The sequence below is a fragment of the Helianthus annuus genome, chromosome 8, assembly GCF_002127325.2.
Source record: "Helianthus annuus cultivar XRQ/B chromosome 8, HanXRQr2.0-SUNRISE, whole genome shotgun sequence".
NCBI classification, from domain to species: Eukaryota; Viridiplantae; Streptophyta; class Magnoliopsida; order Asterales; family Asteraceae; genus Helianthus; species Helianthus annuus.
The window spans coordinates 57,435,486-57,455,913 of record NC_035440.2 but is presented as its reverse complement, the minus strand read 5'-3'; the positions used below and the strand labels follow the sequence as shown (position 1 = coordinate 57,455,913).

Sequence of the window (20,428 nt, the reverse complement as noted above, 5' to 3'; positions counted from 1 at the left end):
GTACGTATTACTGTTCTCGGGATATGTAGAACACTTATGGTTACGAATAGTCTAGTGGTTATACAACATGGGAAGCCCACACCAATAGAACGTACTATCGGCCCAGTAGAGCCACATGTTACCAACGAACTTACTATTATGCACTTACTTTCTGTGAACTCGCTCAACTAGTTGTTGATCCTCTGTTACATGCCTTGCAGGTCGTTAGGTACATGGAGTTTGCACAGGGAGGAGCTGGTCGTTGTGGGCTTGGATCGTGTTTGTCTTGTTAAACACTTATGACATTTGATACTTTATTATGATGGGTTTTATTAATACGCTTCCGCTAAACAGTGATAACATACTTATGTTTTGGAACACCTTTCATATGGATTTGGTTTGGTTTAATGGCAATTACTTTTACTATATATATTGTTCTATATGATTGGTGGCTTGATCCTGGTCAGTCGCGCTCCCAAGCGGTGATACTCCGCATGTGGATTTTGGGGGTGTGACACGGTCTTCCGTGGCCGGCTCTCATTGGCTGGGTTCAGGGGCGTACCCACATTAAGCTAAGGGTGGGCGGGCGCACCCCATAAAAGATATTTTTTATTGTTATTTTTCGCCGGAAATCCCGACCGCACCCTTGGAATTTTTTGCCCGCACCCCTTGAAAATTTTCAACCGCCCCACTTAGAAAAAAATAAATATTAACCATTTATTCCCTTAATTATTTAATCCAATCAAAGCCCAATCTGCAATCAATTTTTATTAACACAAGCCCAAACCCAACCTAAAGAAATTTGAACTAAATAAAATAACCCAAATTCGTCCACCCATTCCATTTCCAAATCCCGCCCCCAAAAAAAACTCCCAGCAACTTGACACCACTGCTCACGATCTGGTGGCTTTTTTTTACCATAAAAACCAAAATTCTGGTTGGACCGACCCATATTACGTCAGAATTCCAATATAGAACTAGTATGTTTATTTATTTATTTTGTTTTATGTGATGATTAGGAGAAAATATAGATGTGTAAGGGTTTAATCTTTTTATATTTTTTGTTGTTCTAGACGTGTAGTTAAATGACTTTGTTGTTTTATTTATAGCTTTGTTTGTTTAAATGATTAGTTACAAGTAATCAACATTTAATATTAGGGCTTGAATGTTTAAAAATATAATTGAAAGTTACGAGCTATGGTTGAACATTATTGTTTATTTTGTTTAAGTGTTTAGTGTTGTTGTATGAACTAATGGAGCAAATTATATGTGTTAGGAACAATGAGTAAGAATATAATGAACTTATGTGGCGTGTTTAGTATCTTTAGATGATATTTTGGATATATTTCAAAAAAAAAAAACCTGTAGGGCACAATTTTAAATACGTTTGTAATTTGTAATGGCGTTTGACGTGTTTTTGATGATTTATAAATTTTAGTTTGATGTTCTTTTGTCCTACATGATCCGACTCGACCGCTATAAACCGATATTTTTTAATACAGCTAGGGGTCTAAAATCTCTGAAAATATTCCGCACCCCCAGGAAAAAAATTCCTCGGTCCGCCACTGGCTGGGTTGGCTAGGCTATAGGTGGCTAGATTTTTTTTAATTTTGTGCGTATTTTTATAATAACTGAAAAAAAAATTTATAACACGTGGCCAACTCACGCGGGCTAGTCACGCCCCACCTTATTGACCCAACAAGCAACTGACCAGCGGTGCCCCTCGAAGTCCACGTGTCAACCCATGCCCCAAATCCCCGCCCCACCATATCCCACGGTCTAAAATGTTATCTTTCCATTTTCAATAAACCCCATAAACCTTCGGAGGTTTTTGTTTTTTCTTCATACATCTTCAAGGGAGCTGATGCGCGCATGCATTATCATTGAAGACTGTTTGTTTTTTTAAACAAATTTGAACTCAGCTTTTTTATCTTAAAAAATAAGGTATAGACCCCCTTTTTAAAACATCTTCACATAACGCAAATATACTCCTCCCTCATATACGCTTAAAACATCAGCCCCTCCCACATCGCCCTCCCAGGCACCGCCGCTCCTCTTCCTCCGACCAGTTTTCCGGTGACCTCCCTCTTCTCCTCGCCGTCCGACGACCTCCCTCTTCTCATCCAACCAGATACTTCTTTTTTGCTGCAATTTTTGGCAATTTTTTTTGACACAAATTGAAGCTGTTTTTGTGCAATTTTTGACAGTTATTTTGCTTTTTTTTTTGACATGTTTATCATGGATTATAATCAAAAGTTATTGCTCCTCATAGTGAGATAAGTTTGATAGTTACATATTTTCAGTTTATACAGACAATATCAACTTATAAAAACAAACAGTCTTGTATTTTCAGCTTGCAGAGCTTCAGACCACATCTTCAGTTGCATACATGAAAACAAATGAAATCAGCTTGCAGACAGTTCATGTCTGCAAAAACAAACAACACCTTCATCTTCATTTTTTCTTAGTTGTAGTCGCTGGTCGGAAAAATCATCGGCTACAGAGAAGCAAACTTCATGTCACTGGTCAAATCTACACGTTTTTCACTTTTCTTTTTACATTTCAACTTGCCGGAGGGTCTACTCTATTAATAAAAACTCAACTTGCCGGGGGGTGTACGGGCCCTCTTACGTTTTTGGCCATGAGCCAGCGCCCATCCTGCACATGCTCAAGGGCGTCCCTGAAATAATATATTACTTGATTACTTATGTTTGTATCCCACGTCACAATTTAGGATCAAATACAAAGACTTCTAAAAATAAGAAGTCAAACAAAGGGTATCAAACAGACTTCGATTGACCCCATTCAAGCAGCATTGTAATCGTCTCATCGAACTCTACGATGTGAGATTTTAGGTTTTCACTTTTGGATTTATAAGTTGTAGATTTTATAATTTTTGTTTATTATCATTGTGTCTTTTATATATAATTGTGTCTTTTCTATATTTATGTTATTGTGTCTTTTTTGCGATTCATTATGTCTTTTTTTTTTTCTCAACATTGTGGTATATTTTGCTTAACATTGTGTCATTTTATGTGATCCCAATGTTTTTGTACAATTCTTATTTTTATGAGCGAATAACATAACCCTCAACGTGACATCACACAAATCTCTCTATATCTTTCTAAAATCAATTATTCAATTGCCTCCTTGTAAGATTCAAATTTATTTGACATACATACAGAATCCAAACCAAATATGTCTTCAACGATGGATCTAATCTAACCCACCATGGCCCACCACTAACCCAACCAACATCAACATACCGGGTCAGGGTCCGGGTCTCATGCACCCTCTCCCCTTAAAAAAGCCAATCGAGCCTACTCATTATTCCCCCCTTCAGGGCTTCACATTCTCTCAACCCACGCCTCGATTTCAATTTCAATTTCATCCTCTACAAACCCCTATTCACAAATATTATTTTATTATTCAATACAATATACAATGTCATTTTACAACAATTAGATCATTCCTGTTTCATATTCTGTATTCATACCTTCAACGTTCCTGTTAAGCCGCTCCACAAACCCTAGATCCAACAATGGTTGGTGCTGGTGTTCACGATCAACAACAATTGACGGAGGAAGAAGAGTTCTTGAAAAGGAATACTGATTGTGTTTACTTTCTTGCGTCTCCTTTAACCTGCAAAAAGGTAAGCCTTTTTTGTGTAAAGATTTGTGGGTTTGTTTTATAATGCATTAGATATTTGGTTAATGTAGGTTGTTTGAATTGGATATTGTTTAAAGATTTGGAGGGTTAGCTTCTTGAAGTTGTAAAGATATAGGTTTTAGTTTGTGTACCTCTGTTTAAGATTAAAAAATTGACATAAATTTTGTTAGATTGTTGGTTTAGAGGGTTATGATTGTAATTATTGTGAATCTTGATGGTAGATGTGGAGGTTCTGGGATGGAGGGAGTATGCAATTTGAATTAGGGTTTCACATGGTTTGTGTGTTCTTGTGGCGTTGTCGAGGAATGTTAATCTTTAACGTCTTTTTTTTTTTGGTTTCGAAGGATTTTATATGTTTTGTTTATGATAATTGCTATAAGGGTATAATTAAAGATTATGACATACGAGCGTTACAGCTTTAAACCGTTTTTGAGCAGCATGTGACGGTTATTTGACTGATATGGTTGTGTTGCGGATTGCCCTTGTGGTTTTGAGCAGTGCGTGATGGCTTGAATTAAGGTTTTTGGAAATTAAGTTGGCTTTTGACGGATACAAGAATGAGTTTATTTACTATAAACACTAGGAATTGTACCCACGCGCGTTGCGGCGTGGATACATTGCAACTATGGATTGGGTAATCTAATAGGTGATAATCGATTACACTAACATTCAACTACATATAGAGGTCATGGGTTACAATAAGGAGGATTCATACCAAGGTTTAAAAAGGCGGAAACGGGCATCGAGGCGTTTTCTCTTAGCCTCACAAGGCGTAAGCCTCGAGGCAGGTCGAGGCGTAAGCCTCAAAACATTATTAAAAAAATTAAAGAAAAATATATATCTCTCATAAAATCACAAATTACCATAAAACAAACATCATAAATAGAAAATAGAAAAACAAACAAGGTTTAACATAAAACAAACATCATAAAATAGTTCGAACAACTTAAATTAGTAATGTTATGACATCTAAATATCATAGAACTCGTTTTCCTCCGCATCATCATCCTCAAAGTTTTCATCTGGCGTATTTAGATCGTCATCATCATCATCAACCAAATTAATAACTCTTTTCCTTTTCCTCCTAGATGATGAACTCTCACCTTTTTCCTCATTTGACATGGCAACTCCACCGATACCATCTTCATCTCCACTTGGGTTAGCTATCCACTCATCATCCGACAAAACATCATCGGCAACTATCGGGACTTCATCATCTTTTAGTTTCGTCTTCTTTATAAACACTTGCTACAATCTCCTATTGTACATAACGTACACCAACTTGTTCATCCTATTCGTGCACAACCGATATCTTCTTTTCGATTAGGTTTTTTTAACCTAATAGATGTTTTTTAACTGAACTATTGGATTGGCCCACCAATTAAGCCTAATAAACACTAAATGGTTCTAAAATAAAGTCCAAAAAACCTAAAATTTTCCATTTTCACAAGGTCTGGTGAGGCTTAAGCCTCACCGCCTCGCCTCACCGCCTCAGCGCCTCGGACAGCCTCAGAAAGCCTCGGATGACTGAGGCCTAGGTTTCAGTTGACCCATATGAGGCTAAGCCTTTAAGGCGTTTTTTCATAGCCTCAGCCGAGGCGTAAGCCTCGAGGCGGGCCTCGGAAAGCCTTTTTAAACCATGATTCATACTACAACTTTGATAAGAGTAATAGTCTTATAAATAGTTTTTTGTTAAGGTTTTTTTCTTCAAAAGTCGGTGTCCTTGCTAGTTACCTTCCCAGTTTTGTCACGTTGTCGCTGGAGCCAAAATGTCTTCCGTTACTTCAAATGTTGACATTGTGTTGTTGCATATGGAGGCAAAGCCTTTCCTGTTGGCTTTTTTCCCCTAGAAAATCAACATGGATTTGGGTTTTTTCTGGCTTGTCAAAAACGTTACCTTCCGCATTATCCTTTTACTTCCTTGCTTGCTTTCCCGTTGTTTCATTGTCTGTGTAACGGATAGGGGATGTTAATTGTCCCTTTTACATTGAAAATTTAAATAAATTTGCATGTGTAATTTATGTACCTGGCGAATCTGGTCTTCTTCTTTTGGTAGTTGTTTTAGGATCCGGGTTGCTAGGACGGGTAGTACCCCAACTTTGTTCACCCCTCCCCCCCCCCCCCCCCAAAAAAACTTTTTTCCAGCATTTGTTCCAACGCTTCGTTGAAGAAAACAACTTTTGCATCGTCACTTTCTTCTTCTATAGTAGTGTTTACATAGTACCTAATGATTGGAATTAAAAAAAAAAAATTCAGAGCCATCTTTTTTAATCATTCACAAAGAGGTGATAGAATGTGTTTTTTTTTTATATAGGAAGATTCAAAGAGACTTACATGAAAGCTGGGTTGGGAACATGCACACCCTTTTTTAGGGACGTCATAAATCTGAATCGCTTCAACCCAAGGCTATTTTATATTAAATCATAATAAGCATACCATAATATTGCAATGTCTCGTTTCAAACCGAAGCCAGTTTTGACCTGTTATCCAACTCGACTACCTACATTGAAAAGAAAAGACTAAATGAGTTGAAGTTGGTCTAAGTAATATGTTGATCTGTATTGCGTTTAATATCTAAGGGGTCAAATATGTAAAATAAAATATTATCTTATAATAAATAAAATTGGTTAAATAGGTAAAATTGTCTAGTAGTAGATTAAAACAAAATGTGGCATACCCATTGTTGATGTAAAACAATATCAAGAGTGTAGTTGGGTCATCACAACTTGAATATTACATAGTCAATGTATTTATAACTGGACTATATCATGTAGTCCAACATAATGATGTACTGTAACATGGAACTAAGTGCTTGAAATTTTTTACCCAAAGAAAATTATTACCTATTAGCATATAATTAAATGATTCAAAGATGACTAAACAAATTGTTTACTGTAGACTTCCCACTTCTAACTAACACTAATAGGCTGGGGAAGTAGTATGATATGGCAATTTAGGCACAGACTGCACACTTATCTCATTTTTATAGACATCAAATTTACTTTTGAATAGACGTGGAGAAAAATAACTAAAAAACCGTGTATTTACACATTATTTATATTTAGAAACAACAGACATTTACTTTTCTTTTATACTGCCTCATTCGGGATTAGTGTCGTGTTTCTTACTCCTGGGATATACATCGCTTTCTAGTATCTACTATATAATGAAACTAACATGAGCACCAGATACAGAGCTCTGTACATATATATAGCTCAACCTTTGATGGTTTTGCATACGGATGCGAAGGATTAGTTAACAACTAAAATACATAACAATGACAAAATATATTAATGAAAGAACGCATACCAATCTTTATTCGTCCTTATATCATCTGGTTTCTTATCCCCAATCTTCAAAGGGCACAAAACTTTAACTCTCGTTGGAAAATGAAAAGAATAAGAGGAAATATAACTCACACAATTAGAATAAAGAATAAATGACTTGGTAATAGGACATACTCACCTCCGCCTACAAAGAAAGGGAGGCTTCTTCAACTGATTATGTATCTTTTATCACTCAAGAATGATGTAGCCCTCCTGTAGTAAGTTTGAGAATAAGGTGATCTAAGCATAGTGATATCTAACGTAATCAGTATATTTTATTGGAATCTATATAGCATCAACAAAACCAAATGGACCTCAAATTCAAATGTAAATCTGAAATGAGCATTTAAGCGAACACCTGGTGTGCAGAGCTTCAATTTCTCTGTAGAACATCAATTTATGTTTACTCTTCATTTAATTAGAGGGCAAATTTAAATTACAACATGGTAACAATGGAAGACTAAATATATGGAGATCAAATTCAATAAAGTTCAAGCAACAATGAAGATTAACCCTAATTTACAGCTCATAAAACTCATTTTCCAATATAAAGATGCAGGAACGGGAACCTACAGTATTACAATTACAAACCTTGGAAAAGCAAAAACTGAAAAACCATAAGAATTCGTCAATAAAGCTACAATATAACCTGTCGAGGGTGGCCTAAGAGTCATCAATCTTCGATTAAAAAATCATAGCGGTTCGCCGGAGATCATGGTTGTAAAAACGGAACCCATTGGAGCCGCCGCATCTGCCTCCAGAAACGATGGCGTCGCCATCGTCGCCGTCTGCCTTGACGGTGAACCACCGTGGAGGTCCGGCTTCGTATTTTTTCCTTTTTATGGATTGAGAATGAGTTCGTATGCATTTTGATTTCGTCAATCTTGTGTTCTGGAATTCCGATTGTTGGTAGTGATAGCTTAGAGGAAAAATAGAAGAAGGGTCTTGAGAGGAAAAATTGAAGAGGGGTCGGTGGAATAGCCACCGACTTTCTCTTTTAAGATAGTAGAGAGTGGTGGCGGTGGTGGTTGTGGTGGTTTTGAGGAGTCGTTCATCCCAAAGAAACACAGAGAGAGACACAGAGACAGGAGATAAAGAAAGAGAAGGAGCCATGGCAGTTTTGTAATTTGGTTGGTTGGGTGAGGACAGATATAGTCATTTGGTCTAGGCACCGACATTCATCTTTAAGATTATATAAATGCATAATGTCGGTGGAATTCACGAATTGTTAAACTTTATCTATACATATCAGCATTTATCACTTTATTGATAATAATCTGACTAAACTCCGCCTTCATTACCATTTGTTAACAGGGAAGTGAGTGCGAGTATCGTCATAGTGACATTGCACGGGTCAACCCTCGGGATTGCTGGTACTGGCTAAACGGAAATTGCTTAAATCCCAAATGTGCTTTCCGTCATCCTGTAAGTCTCCTTATTGATTTGTTTCTTTGAACTTATATGTTATTATAGATTATAATTTATAATTGGTTATTATGTATTTTTTTCAGCCTCTCGATGGATTATTGGGAGCTGAAGTTCCCACCCCTGTGGGACCCGCTGTACCTCAGGCTCCAGTAAAACAAGGTGTTGCATGCATATTCTTTCAGAAAGGTTTTTGTTTAAAAGGACATCTATGCCCTTTTTGGCACGGACTGTCAAACATCGTTAACACAGCACATCCTGTGCCATCTAATCCTGTTACCAAGTCTTCTAACGTGTCTTCCGTGGGCCCGGAGAAAACCGTTCAACAACAAAAGTTCACTCAACAGGAAAACGTACAAAAGGCTCCCGAGTTACCACCTCAGCGGAAACAAGTGCCCAGAGTGCAACTAAGAAACGGCGGTGGTGTTGGCGTTACTGTTACGGAGAAAAAAGTAGCACAGCAGCTTAAGGAGACTCCTAAGTTCATACCAGCCAATGTTGTCACGCCACCTGTCGTGAATGAATTACCGCCCAACAGGTCTAACCATAGTGTTTACGAGGCTAATAATGTTTCAGATAACGAGGGTATAAATGGAAAGGAAGTTGACGAATTTTCAAGAGAGCCTACCCCTGGTTTTGATGTTCTTGTGGACACCGAGCTTGGAGATTCCGAATATTATCCTAATGAAGAACAGTTTGGAAGGTCTAGAGGTCATGATTATGATATGGGTCGGTCTGTTGACTATGATGTTGACCACGATAAACGTGATTTTGACCACTATAACAATGAAGGGTATGCATGGGAAGACTGTAGAGAAAGTTCTGGTTTTGGAAGGACGCGGTATCCTAGAGATGAAAGCCCGGATCAGTTTGACCGGTCAGACTTACGCCACCGATTATCAAAGCAAAGAAGGGATAATAACGTTGGCGGTCTAAGGTCAGTTATCAGCCGTGAACATCCTCGTGATAACCATACTGACAGGATACTGAGGGAAGCCCGCTACGATCAGCGCCATGACCGTCGCTTGGATTCCGGTCCCCTTAGTAGTCGGCTTCGAGGTAGAATAAAGATTCCGGGAAGGGCTACGTCACCTGGCTATGAACATGGCTCAAGGGTAGAAAGGGAAATTGACATGGGAAGGCAACGACGTAACGATCGTGTATCATCAAACAATGGCAGGTTTAGAGATAGAATACGCGGCAGATCAAATGATGATTTCAATGAGGGAAGCGATTATAGGGGTTATCGTGGTAACGACCGTGAATTTACTAGATCTAAACGATGGTCAGATTTAAAAAGTCAGCAAATAGATGATGGTCAAACTCTGGGGAAGAGGAAACACCCAAGAACAGAAAGTCAACAATTTGAAGGGCCGAAGTCTCTTAGTGAGATTCTGAAGCGGAAACGAGAATCTGTCATTTCTTCTGTGAATAATGAAGTTAATAACTCCAATGAATATGATGAAAATAACCAAAAGAAAAAAGACAACCCAAAGTCAACAGACGGTCAAGCTTCTTTGAATATTGAAGTGAGCGATGTAGCGAATAAAGTGGGGTCCATTGATGAGGATGCAATGCTGGATCAGGAGCTTGAAGCGTATGATCACAGGGATGGAGACTATGATTATGAGCAAATCGATGGGGAAGATTACAACTTAGAAGAAGGTGAAGAATACACGGAGGAAGGAGATGAGACAGGAAAGAAAGAGAGTGAAGTGTACTCTTAGATCTAAAGCTTTTGAGGTTTGTTTTAAATGTTTGTTGGTGTTCTGATTCAAAGCAAAACATTCTGATTGTAGTTATTTTTGTAGAAGTAGCGAGATAAGTTTTGCCTGAGGTTTTTAGTTTGTATCTATTTTGCATGTTTTCCGCTAAAATCTCAATATGATTATTATTTGATTCAACTTTTGGATTTCATCTAGTATGATTCCTTACATGTTTTTTGTATTTGATCTTGAACTCGATAAGTTGAACTTAAAGCTGATTGGAATACCTTGATAAAAGGCTTGAGTCCATTGTTTGGAGAACTAGTTGTGAATCTTTAAAACGTTTATTCCAATTTAAAGTTGTCTTAAGCCCTTTAGATTCCAGCGTTCTCAGGTTTGAATCAGAGACTAGACAACTTGAGACTCTCTGAGTTATTAAAGCGAGTTTAACATAAGATTGTCGAGTCAAGTTTGTCTTTTAACATAAGTTTGTCGAGTTTAACGTAGAGGTGTACAAAACTTCATTGGGGCCAAAACCGGTCCGTTTTGTTTTGTTTAGTTTGGTCTTTAACTGGTTTGGCCCAAGCCGGTTCAGGTTAAGAATCGGTTTTAGGGTTGAAAACCACAGCCCATCAAATCCAATTCGGATTGGGTTCAAAACCAGTTTAAGCGTTTAAACCGGTTTTTTTAGGCGGGCTCAAACCGATTTCAGTTGAAACCGATTCTCAACACAAAAATCTCAAACCTGCACAAAACCACCGGGTCAAGTTGGACCCAAACCGGTTTTATTAGTGGTTCAGGGCCTGGTCAGTTTCCAGGTTGCTGGGCCCAAACCGGTTTTTCACTTTTTTGTACATCTCTACATTGAAGACCCAAGTTAGGAGATTTGGACACTAGGCTAATTTGTAGACTTAGGCCCCTTTTTTTTTTCTCAATAGCAGCAAGAAAGTTAGAAACACAACTGTTAACTTGAGAGACCAGGCTTACATACGCCTAAATTAGTTGGGCCCATCTGGGCTTTAAGATCCATATCAGACTTGATATATTACCAATTCTACGTGAGAATCACATAATTCAATTTTGGGCTAGTAAATAATGAAATGTTTCAACATAAATGAAGAATCAATCAAACGCAAATACTTTGCTTTAACTATAATACTTGTAAGTACTAAGTGGGAGGCTTTGCATGACTAATGACTTTAGGTGATGTTGGGACTGGGATCATCTCATGTAAAAACATATTAAGGAATTTTGATGTGATTTATTGGTCACTAACTTTTGAAGCAAGCATAACTTAAAAACTGTCTCTTTATTGTAAGAAGTGACGTTTTCATTACGTAACTTGTAGTTGTAATGTTAACGTACTTCCAGTGACATTTAGGTCACGTAATTCACGTAACAGTTTGAAAATATCAAAATGAAGAAACCAATGTGTCTTTCGGAGACTGTTGAGATCTTTTGGTTAAGAGAATAACAAGCCATGGAAGGCATTATGTTAAAGCAACATGTATCTTTCATATATCAAAGCTTTAGCGATAAAAGATTTATTTCCGGTTACTCTATGCAAACATAGTTTGATCATATCCTTCCTAAGCGTAAAAGTGTAGAGGAAATCTAGTATAGATACAATAGGCCAAAAACTTGCGACAAGCCTACATATTCCGAGAATGATCTTTCATGTACCATGTGATTCGCATAATCTCTTCTTATCTTTGTTCCTTCTATTCCTCTTATTCTTCCCTTTCTTGTTTTCTGGATCCTGAGTGTTGCTACCTTCACCTGTTTCTTTGACATGATTATTCTCCTCACTCGTTTCTCCAATCTCAGCTGTGCTACTGCTCTTTGACGCTACCATTTGCCCAATCTCCGATTCCCGACTCATGACATAACGATTCAAGAAATCATCTATCTTTGGCCTTCTACTTTGCAGCCTTTCCACAAACCCTTGCACCGTCTTCATGAAAAGCGAATGCTCTCTAATTTTCTGAATGGAATAGATCAGAGAAGAAGATAGCAGCTTCAGATCAACATTTGCTTCATGTACAACTGTTGCATCTTTGCCAGCACATAACTTTTTATCCGCAAGGGCAGTAGCGAACGTGCCTTTAATTTTATTCAATTCTTTCTGAAAACAAAACACTGAACTCTTTAAGGCATCAAACTTACATCAACGTCGATAAAACTAACAGAATCATTCATTAAAACAACAAATATATTATATATATATTACCTTTATCATAGAGGTGTTAAGTCCCAGTCCCCGTGTCCCATTAAAAGCTTCCGCTATATCTTCAAGAACTTGCCAATTCATCTGCAGTTTCACAGGATTCGCATTCAGATTTTCATCCAGTCGCGGGTTTGACGACGATGTCTCATGAATCTTCCCACAATCATCATTGTCTGATGGTTTTTGAACATAAATTGGAGTGTGTCTTTGGAACAAAACATTCAATATCTCCTTTTTAGATCTCCTAGGGTCCACAAATATAGCATAAGGAGCATGGATTCCTGGACTTGCATTTCCCGAGTACACAATCAGGAGAGGATCTTCTATGCTCGCAAACGCTTCTGCAACCACATCTGGATTCAAGTTCAAGTTATGACCCTTTCTTCTCTTCAAAAGATAATACGCAAACTTCTTTGGAAGCAAATAAGCAATATTACTTTCTCCCACCAGCAAATCAAGTAATACTCGAGAGTAATCTGATACTTGCAGACAAATTATAGACAGCATCATGACCAGCTTCAATGATAATAATGGATGGTAATAAGAGGAATCTATATGTGATCTTTGAATCCATGATAAAATATCATTGTTGTTGAAGAGAATTTGTTCAATCATTCCAACAATATAGCGTACTGCATAACCTGGAATGATCTGTTTGGGTGCCAAATACGTTGAAGTAGAGTGAATGTGCGTAAACCATCCAACAAAAGAAGATTTTGTAGTGAAAAAGATCCTTGAAGAGAATGATGTCATGACAAGAAGACTTTCCAAGAGATACACAAAACTGTGAGGTGATATGCTTCTGGAAGATCTCCAATTGGATGTATAATTAGCTCCCAAAGCACCCAGCAATGCTTGAGCAACAGAATCATCATCAAAACTATCATCCATAAATATCTTAAAAAATGACTTCCATGGAGGATTCCGTTGAATTCGTGTAATTATATGCTCATAAAGTGCTACGGGTTTTCTAGAACCAAGACATATCATCATCACTCTCCCAATTGCCCAGTTAGTGATGTCACCCTTGTTGTCAACATTTTGGCGGAGAATCTCCTCAAGCAAGTTAAGAGATAGATCAGTCTCCCTTAATGAAATCAAATCTTTAGAGACTGATCTTCGCCAGTCTAATGGAAATACAAGTTCAAAATAAGTTGAAGAAATCCGTATGAATCTTTCCAGCTTCTTCGTATCTTTGGGGTTAACATATTGGAAGTCCAAAAGAAACTTGGAAACCTCAAAAATGTGAAGGAGAGATGTGCTATGATGAAATGCAGAACCATTTGACTTTGACTTATGCAGCAGACGTTCAAGAGTTTCAAGCACCTCTATACCCACAGAGATTAATTCAGACTGCCAATAAGACCTCATAGAAAACACCAAATCTTTGATATCGATAGTTAAAAGCTTCCCGTCCCTCTGAAGACCCTTTTGATTGGAGTTTTCTATCCAATCAGCAAGCTCATCGACCAAAATGTAAACAATATTGCCGTTTACACACTCCTTCCTCACCCCAAAATAATTAAAAAGAAAATCAACACGCGCCTCATATTGATTTGGTTCTTCTTTGTGGAATCTTTCAAGACATGAGAAAATACCTAGAACATTTTCCTTCCATGCATTCCAGTAAAAAACCAGAGTTCTAACAGAAACCCGGTTCTGAAAAGTCTTGTCCTCACAATGCTTATTAATATCAACCGGTAATTCGTCCTCCCAGTCATACTTTGAGGAATTCAAACAAATATGAGAATCCACAATCTTTCTAATCAAAAAGATTTCTCCCCTTAAGCTCTTGTTTCTCTGGGAAACATGCAAATCCGTTTTGAGCTCGAGCAAGCTAAAGTGCTGATCAGAGAATAATTTAAGCTCACAACAAACAAATTCATATAAAGCGTCTGAATGAGTTTTTGCAAGCGACTTGGCTTTTCTGCAAAGTTCTTCCTTCCGGGCAAACTGCTTCGCGGGCCAACCTTTGTTTCCGTTTCCCCATAGAGAGCTAAAGAACACATACCAAAGTAACAGAACCGATGGTGCTATAAAATGTCCAGCCTTCTCTAAAAGATCAGCCTCTTTTACAATATCGCCCCATGACCTAGCCAGCTCAGCAGCATCTAGAAAATGACCTAGTTCTTCTTCCAACAGCAAAAGGTGATCGAGGCATCCTAATGACCTCAAGAACACACGTTTAGATTCTACAGAACAAAAGGCTCGGACGAATTTCATCATGGAATTAGGATCTTTATGCTTGTGGTAATAGAGAGCACAACTCTCCAAGAATTCTTGTCCAATCAGTTCCATTTCTTTACTTTGAACATTAACATGCTTTTTCTGTACTATATATTGCAACCCTTTGTCAAATAGTTTCCCTTTTTTGCAAACAGACAAACACTTGGAAAGCTTCTCTCCTTTTGCATAGGCTTCGGCTGCATCACTATAGCACCCCGCTAGAGTGAAACATTCTGCTGCTGCATCCATCTTTCCACACTTGTACAAATAGATTTTTCCTGCACACACATAAGAGATCAAATTTTGTTTCATCTATCGTACTGTGCCTTTCTTAATATTTTCTATTTTCTATAGCTAATTGACAAGTTAATTATGATTACCAAAAACAAAACTAACACTACGATAATATTTAAATAATAATAATTACTTCAAGATTTGAAGGGGTGGTGCAAGGTAAAAACTTTGGTCCCTGTAACTGGTATGGTATGAAATGAAGAAGGAAATCTAATTGTATTGATTGAATGTGTGTTTACAAATGAGGACCCCTCTATTTATAGAGAAAAGGAGGACCAACAAATAAATACTAATTACATGTGGGACACCTATAATTATTGCATGCAATGACTCTATAATTACATGTAGGGACCTATAGTTAACAACTAGGTCCTTCTACTATTTACAACTAACATTCCTCCTCAGGTTGGAGCATAGATATTAATCAAGCCCAACTTGTTACATATGAAGTCTACTTGTATCTTACGGAGTGGTTTTGTAAAGATATCAGCTAGTTGGAATTCCGTTTTCACATGAATTGGCTGAATAGATGGAGGATCCTTTTGAGTGCCGACTATCCGATCTCTGATTAGGTGACAATCAACCTCAATATGTTTAGTTCTCTTATGGAATACTTGATTTTTTGGCTGTATGTATAGCTGATTGATTATCACAGTATAATCACATCAAGTGTTTAGAGATAACCCCGAGTTCTCTAAGAAGACGACGAACCCGTATCATCTCTAATGTAACATCTGCCATAGCTCTGTACTCTGATTCGACACTTGATCTGGATACGGTATGTTGCTTCTTACTCTTCCACGAAACAAGATTTCCTCCAACAAAAACACAATACCCAGTGGTGGATCGACGAGAAATGGGATAGCCTGCCCAGTCTGCATCTGAGAATCCAGATACACGTCCATCTCCATCTTCTGTAAAAGAACCAACAGGACAATAACCCTGATCAGAATACAAGATCCCTAGACCTGGTGTGGTCATGAGATATCATAAGACACGAAGAGCAGCATCCTAGTGTCCAGGGTATGGAGTGGCCATGAATTGACTTAGGACACTAATGACAAAGGATATATCTGGCCGTGTAACTGTTAAATAATTAAGCTTTCCAACCAATCGTCTGTATCGTCCGGGATCCTTTAATGGACTCCCATCCTTTGGAAGGAGCTTCCTTGTAGGAAGCATAGGACTATTAACCGGTTTGCACCCCAATAAGCCACACTCAGTTAGCATATCAAGGACATATTTTCACTGAGAAAGGAGTATTCCTTGTGGGGAACGATATACTTCTATGCCAAGGAAGTACTGAAGTCGACCTAAGTAGCTAATCTGAAACTGAGACGGGAACTACTGTTTGAGCTTGGTAATCCCATCCTCATCATCCCCTGTAATTATGATATCATCCACATAAACTACAATGATCTTTCAGCTCTGATGATGTCTAAAGAATACAGAGTGATTATATGCACTACGAACCATCCCAAACTCTCCTATAACACTGGAGAAACGACCAAACCATGCCCTTGGAGACTGTTTAAGACCATATAGGGAACCACATTGTCTGCATACCTGTGAGGCCTCCTCCTCAACAATGAACCCAGGTGGCTTCTCCATATAAACCTCCTCCTCAAGAACACCATTGAGAAAGTCGTTCTTGACATCAAGCTGGTGGAGAGGCCAATGATGAATGGCAGCAAGAGCAATACAAATACGCACAGAGGGCATTTTGGCAACTAGGGAGAAAGTCTCATCATAATCAATACCATAAGCTTGAGAGTAGCGTTTAGCTACCAAACGAGCTTTCAGACGATGTAGGAACAATTAGGGTAAAGTTTAACTGTGAATACCCAACGCCAACCAACAACACGCTTACCAGGAGGAAGCGGTTCAAGATCCCAAGTCTGATTGGCCCGTAAGGCTCCAATATCATCTTCCATGGCTTGACGGCATCCTGGGTAAGCCAGAGCTGTCATCACATTCTTGGGAATCGGGTAGGAATCCAGGGAAGTGGTAAAGGCATAAGACTCAGTAGAGAAATGAATGTAGGCAACGTAAGTCTAATGGGATAACAAGTGGAGCGTCTAGGTTTCTTGCGGAAGGCAATAGGGATATTGGGATATGGTGCACCCGGAGGGTCATAAGCAGGGGTATCCGACGTAGTAAGGGTGTATCAGGTTCGATCATGGCAAGAGCGGAGGACGTATCTGAGGCATGAGTAGGCTGGGGATCAAGGGTCGCTGAGGTCTGATCCTTACCTCGCCAAGAATATGTGAAGAGTAATGGCGCAGGATCTGTTGAAAGGCCCGAAGCTGTAGGAGTTGGAACTATGGTGTCTGAGACCGGAGGGGTAGAGGGAATAGATGATATAAAAAAATGTAGGAATTATGTGAGACTCAGGTATATCAGGATCAGGAAACAGGTCAGAAACTGAAATGGAAGATTATGGAAAGAAAGGACGCAACTGATCAAATGTGATGTCGGCACTGGTAAAGTATCGGCGAAGAGAAGGACTGTAACACCGATAACCTTTCTGGACATGCGAGTAACCCACAAAGACACAACGAATGGCTCGAGAGTCGATTTTAAGGACTCCGGGATGATGATCATGGACATAAGCTACACATCCAAAATTTTGGGGCTCAAAAGGAAACGGAGTTCCTCTAAGAAATAAAACAGAGAACGGGGTTTGACCATGAAGAATGGACGATGGCATACGATTAATCAGATAAGCCGCAGTAAGAACAGCGTCACCCCAAAATTGACGAGGAACATGAGAATGAATCATGAGTGTGCGAGTAACATCCAACAGATGGCGGTTCTTGCTTTCAACAACACCATTCTGTTGGGATGTCTATGCGCAAGAAGTCTCGTGAATTATACCTTGTGTTTTGAGATATGTAGAGAAATCGATGGACAAATATTCTTTTACCATTATTAGTGCATAAGGTTTGAATGGATGTTTTGAACTGGGTCTTGACATATGCATGGAATTCACGAAAGATCGAGTTGATTTCACTACGGGATTTCAATAGGTAAACCCATGTAGCACGAGAATAATCATCAATGAAAGTAGCAAAATATTGAAAGCTCAATGTAGTCTTAACTGGACATGGACCCCATACATCAGAATGGATAAGTTCAAATATGGAAATGGTTCGGCTTGACATTTTTGGGGGATAAGGACGTCGAGCATGTTTACCGAGTTGACATGACTCACAATGGAAGTTATCAGGAATAGAGATGCCAGGTCTCATTTACCGTAGGACGGCTGCCGAGGGATGGCCTAACCCACAATGAATTTCAAAGATACAAGACTCACAGATGTTTGCTTTGGGATGCGACAATGAGGAAATTCGATAGAGACTCCTGATTCGAGGCCGATAACAATTACTCGGTTAGTACCTAATTCATATAAGGTACAATGAGTAGGATAAAAGGTAACGAAACAATTATTTCACTTAGTAATCTGACTGAAAGATAAAAGGCTGGCAGGGAAGTTAGGAACAAGAAGAACAAAAGACAGTTTTAGGCTATCTGGGTTGTGAATGTATCCAATGCCGTGTACGGGGCATGAGAAACCATCTGCAAGTTTAACAGGTGGGTAAGAGGTATTATGAAGGCTAGTGAGAATTCCTTAATTCGCAGTCATGTGATGAGTAGCTCCAGGATCAATAATCTAGGAGAGGTCAAAGCCAAAAAACGTACCTGGTTGTATCGAGTTGGTTTGAGGACCTGATGACCAAAAAGTAAGGAACCGTTGAAGAAAATCATACTCCTCCTTGGTGCATGCAATGGTGTGATTTTGTTCGTCTCCCATTTGAAAAGATGTTTAACCAAAAAAAAAAAAAAAAAAAACCACCAAACTGAAACTCAAGCACGCGAACCGAGACAGAAAACAAGAGATGTTCGGATCGAAAAAAATTAACTGTACGAACTTGGTCGGAATGAGCTACTAACAACACTGTAGAAAAAACGGTGACTGGAAATGGCGTCACGCGCTCTCACGCGCCGTCGCGTGGGAATCCGCGGCGGAAGGGTGTCGGCACGTGGTGGTGCGTCCGGCGTTGGATGAGACCGAAGGCTACAAGGTTTATAGATTAGGACCTCCTGAGTACAATGGTGTGGGAGGTGAGATCTCACTTGCTGGAAAACAACGTAGATCTGAAAAAGAGGTGGCGACACGTGTTGGTGGTCCGGCGGCGAGTGACGACTTTCAGATGAAGCTGAATTTTTCACGGACTATAGATTAGCACTTTCTAAACACAAAGGTATGGGAGGTGTAATCCCACTTGCCGGAAAATGTGTCGGATCTGAAAAAGTACGTGACGGGTTGAGGTCGTTTTGGGTGTTTGAGCAGATCTGGAACGGATTTTAGGAGTAGAAAAGTAGGAATGTTATACCGAACTGATCGTGACCGGAAATTTGGCCGGAAATGATCACCCAAAAGGTGCTAGTGAGCTAAATAACCTTTAGCTCTGATACCATGTAAGTGGAAGTGGTATGAAATGGAACTGGTATAAAATGAAGAAGGAAATCTGATTGTATTGATTGAATGTGTGTTTACAAATGAGAAGGACCCCTCTATTTATAGGGAAAATGAAGGACCAACAAATAAATACTAATTACATGTGGGGACACCTATAATTGCATGCAAGGACTCTATATAATTACCATGGTTGTAAAACAAGGTTTCCAAGGCCGAGTACTCCCCGAGTAGTCGCTACAAGGTAGGCTGCCGAGGCGACTTTCTCTAACTCCGACTAATTACTCGGAATCGATCAAACGCGGTCAAACTCGGCCAAAATCAGATCTAGTAGGTCAATTCGGACCGAGTTTGACTTAAAAAATAATAAAACATAATTTATATGACTATCATATTAAACAATGAATATCATTTTCACGTATTTTGTTATAGATATTAGTAAATTTATGTTATTAGACATATATTTAATTTCCGAAAACTAATTTCTTTATAATTTAACATGTCCGAGTACTCCCCGAGTACTCTCCGCGTATACCGAGTACTCTCAACTCCCCGCTCGACCGACTAGGGAACGCCTAGCGACTTTTGCAACCATGATAATTACATCTAGGGACCTCTAGTTAACAACTAGGTCATTCTACTATTTACAACTAACAGTCCCTTTAGCAGAGGTGCAAGTTTTGTTGGGCTTTTGCAGAGTATCGAATAAAACGATTTAGAAGGTTCTTTGCATCATAAGTAAATGGGTTGCAATCGCGATATCTAGTCTTCCAGTTGTTGATTATTAGTGCAATCCCTTAATCTCTAAAGAGGCATTTATGTTTAAAAGATTGTTTAAAAGATACATTACCAGCTGTTTCATACTCCCCCAAATCACAATAACAAGATGCCGCAGACTCAAGTTTCCCAATAGATTCAAACATCCCTGCTGCTTCTCTAACATAACCTAGAAAAGCTTCAGGATAAATTTCTCGCATGTGATCACCAGATGCTCTTAGATCAGAAGCTTTGGCTAAAGTCTCCCACGTTGTGTCCCCAGCTCTTTCAAAGCACATTGTTGCCATCGCAAAATTACTCTCATAAAACAGCTGAAAAC

General features: G+C 38.8%; 2 protein-coding genes and 1 long non-coding RNA gene across 9 annotated transcripts in view; 1 reads left to right on the top strand and 2 right to left on the bottom strand.

Moving 5' to 3' along the window:
• The first annotated feature begins 3,231 nt into the window (after window positions 1–3,231).
• Window positions 3,232–10,303, top strand: LOC110872918 (zinc finger CCCH domain-containing protein 17). Its single transcript, XM_022121828.2, has 3 exons — window positions 3,232–3,631; window positions 8,289–8,399; window positions 8,486–10,303. Exons 1-3 carry the CDS (start codon window positions 3,521–3,523, stop codon window positions 10,124–10,126), a joined length of 1,863 nt encoding a protein of 620 aa, XP_021977520.1. The 5' UTR covers window positions 3,232–3,520; the 3' UTR covers window positions 10,127–10,303.
• On the bottom strand, window positions 5,781–8,080 carry LOC110872921. Of its 6 annotated transcripts, XR_002554775.2 has the most exons (6): window positions 7,624–8,080; window positions 7,289–7,356; window positions 7,114–7,187; window positions 6,958–7,018; window positions 5,983–6,148; window positions 5,781–5,872 (listed from the first exon to the last, which is right to left on the bottom strand). It is a non-coding gene; the product is annotated as an uncharacterized LOC110872921 (long non-coding RNA). The 6 variants fall into 6 exon arrangements; XR_004865504.1 differs by having other exon boundaries at window positions 6,958–7,187; XR_004865506.1 differs by having other exon boundaries at window positions 6,958–7,187; window positions 7,333–7,356.
• A 1,295-nt stretch (window positions 10,304–11,598) lies between the features above and the next one.
• LOC110872922 overlaps window positions 11,599–20,428 on the bottom strand; it is a 28,426-nt gene continuing 19,596 nt past the window's right edge. For both annotated transcript variants that reach the window (XM_035976784.1, XM_022121829.2), the window contains 3 exons: window positions 20,183–20,420; window positions 12,336–14,836; window positions 11,599–12,230 (listed from right to left, as the gene is read on the bottom strand). In XM_035976784.1, coding sequence (XP_035832677.1) covers window positions 11,781–12,230; window positions 12,336–14,836; window positions 20,183–20,420 — 3,189 coding nt within the window. In that variant the 3' untranslated portion in view covers window positions 11,599–11,780. The remainder of the gene's footprint in view (window positions 12,231–12,335; window positions 14,837–20,182; window positions 20,421–20,428) is intronic.